At 35.7% G+C, this 2,146-nt stretch overlaps 1 protein-coding gene across 1 annotated transcript; it reads left to right on the top strand.

Moving 5' to 3' along the window:
• Positions 1 to 519: 519 nt before the first annotated feature.
• LOC100527160 (cyclin-D4-1) lies at positions 520 to 2,146 on the top strand (the record flags this gene model as incomplete). The annotated part of the gene is made up of 4 exons (XM_014771236.3): positions 520 to 1,104; positions 1,612 to 1,698; positions 1,806 to 1,904; positions 2,000 to 2,146. Coding segments are annotated over exons 1-4 (654 nt in total), but the record flags the coding sequence as incomplete, so codon positions are not given.

Below are 2,146 nucleotides of genomic sequence, written 5' to 3'. Positions count from 1 at the left end.
TTTTAATTCAAAACAAAAGAAGAAAAATCACATTTATTAGTTACAACAATAATAAGTTTTGAAAAATAAGAAGTTAAAAGAAGAAATAAAAACAGAGAGAGAGTAGAAATTAAATAAAAATAAAAAATAAAATCAATGATAAGACATTTAAATCAGTAAAATTGGTAAATAAAATCAATGATAAGACATTTAAGACTTTGAATAAGTTCATAATACAACTTAATGCCAGTAAAAAAAAAAGAATTGTGTTAAAACATTTAATTTAAATCACAAAATATATTTTAAAAAACCAACAAAACTAGTATTAAATAATTCAACTTTGAAAGAAAGAAAAAAAAAGAATCAAATCCAAAAGGTTATATTCTTATACCAAAAGAGGAATCCCAATTATTTTGTTTTCCCCACATTCTTAATTTCGTTGGAATTTTTTCCATCTTGACAAAATTACAGTCCTGTTTGTTTTTGTTTTTGTACCCACCACAACATAAAATCTTTATTTATTTATTTATTTTTTATTTTCTTTGTTTTTTGGGGGGTTTTGGTTTCCATGGACAGCAGCAGCAGAACCAATATCATTGCCCCTCTTTCTTGCTTGCTTGCCCCATCATCTCTCTTTCTCTCTCTTTTGCCCTAAAAGCACAACCGGCTTCCTACATAAAGCTCACTCCTCTCCCCTCTCTCCCACTTCATTCTCCAACACTGTCACATGGGTTTTTCTCCACAAACCTGTTCTGTTCCCTAAGCCCCACCCTTTTCTGTTCTAGCAAATAACCGTTCTTATCAATGGCTCACAACTCAGACAGTGCCACCTCCAACCTTCTTCTTCTCTGTTCCGAGAACAGCAGCACCTGCTTCGATGATGATGGTTTGGAATGTGATGCCGCAGATGGGTCTAACTCCAGAATCTCGCACCATGAGGGTGGTGGTGGATCGGAGTTGTTGCTGGCGTGTTTTGTGGCGCAGAGTGAGGAAGCTGTGAGGGCTATGGTGGAGAGAGAAAAAGAGCATTTGCCGAGGGATGATTACTTGATGAGGCTGAGGAGTGGGGGGTTGGACTTGGACTTGTTGGGTGTTAGAAAGGAGGCTCTTGATTGGATTTGGAAGGTATTGAGGGTTTCTGCATTCTTTGTGTTTGATTCACCAAGTTCCCATTTTCAATCAATGGACATGGAAAAATTGATCATTTAATGTTTTTTTTTTGTTGATTTTTGTGGATTATTGCCTTGGTGGGTCTGGTGTTTTTAATGGGATTTTAGTCATTTAAAAGAGTTTTTTTTCTTTTTTTTTTACTCTGTTGTCTGATTTCTTTTGCCTTCTGATATCAGGTTTTTATACAATGCTGGGCTTTTTCATTGGGTCTCTCAAATGGGTTTTTGCTTTAATTTTTGAACTTCCAAATTGGAAAAGGAGTAGCTTGGTGCTATCGCCAATTCTTTTGCCACTGGCAACTTGTTGATGTTCTTAAGTTGATTTGGATTTTCCTTTTTATAGAATTGAATTTTGTTTCATATCGGTTGAAACTGTGTAATGAATGTGGCAAATTGCAATCTTGTATTTGATTGAGGTGATTGTGTTGCTGACTTTTTCTTTTTATAATAATGTGATCAACAGGCTCATTCTTATCTTGGATTTGGACCCCTGAGTTTTTGTTTAGCTGTGAACTACTTGGATCGCTTCCTATCGGTTTTTGAGTTACCTGTAAGATCAAATGTCTGAAAGTTTATGGGTGTTTTTTGCTAGGTTCATTTCTCCGTAATTTCTTTTTGATTGTCTAATTGGTGTTTTTGGCCTCTTGGTATGTTTAGAGAGGTGTGAGTTGGACTGTGCAATTGTTGGCTGTAGCTTGCTTGTCGATTGCGGCCAAAATGGAGGAGATCAAAGTGCCTCAATCCGTAGATTTACAGGTATAGTAGAATCCTGCAATACTGTAAGATAGTTAAATATGATTTTGTTGTGCATATTACCCTCTAATTTTCTTGTTGATATTGATAATTGGCAGGTTGGGGAACTAAAGTTTTTGTTTGAAGCGAGAACCATTCAAAAAATGGAACTACTTGTATTAAGCACACTGAGATGGAAAATGTGCGCTATAACTCCTTGTTCCTTCATAGACTACTTCCTTGGCAAGATCACTTGCGAGCAGCAT

The sequence above is a fragment of the Glycine max genome, chromosome 2 (genome assembly GCF_000004515.6).
Source record: "Glycine max cultivar Williams 82 chromosome 2, Glycine_max_v4.0, whole genome shotgun sequence".
Taxonomy (NCBI): Eukaryota; Viridiplantae; Streptophyta; class Magnoliopsida; order Fabales; family Fabaceae; genus Glycine; species Glycine max.
The sequence above is the reverse complement of the archived record's forward strand: the minus strand, read 5'-3'. Positions and strand labels throughout refer to the sequence as shown.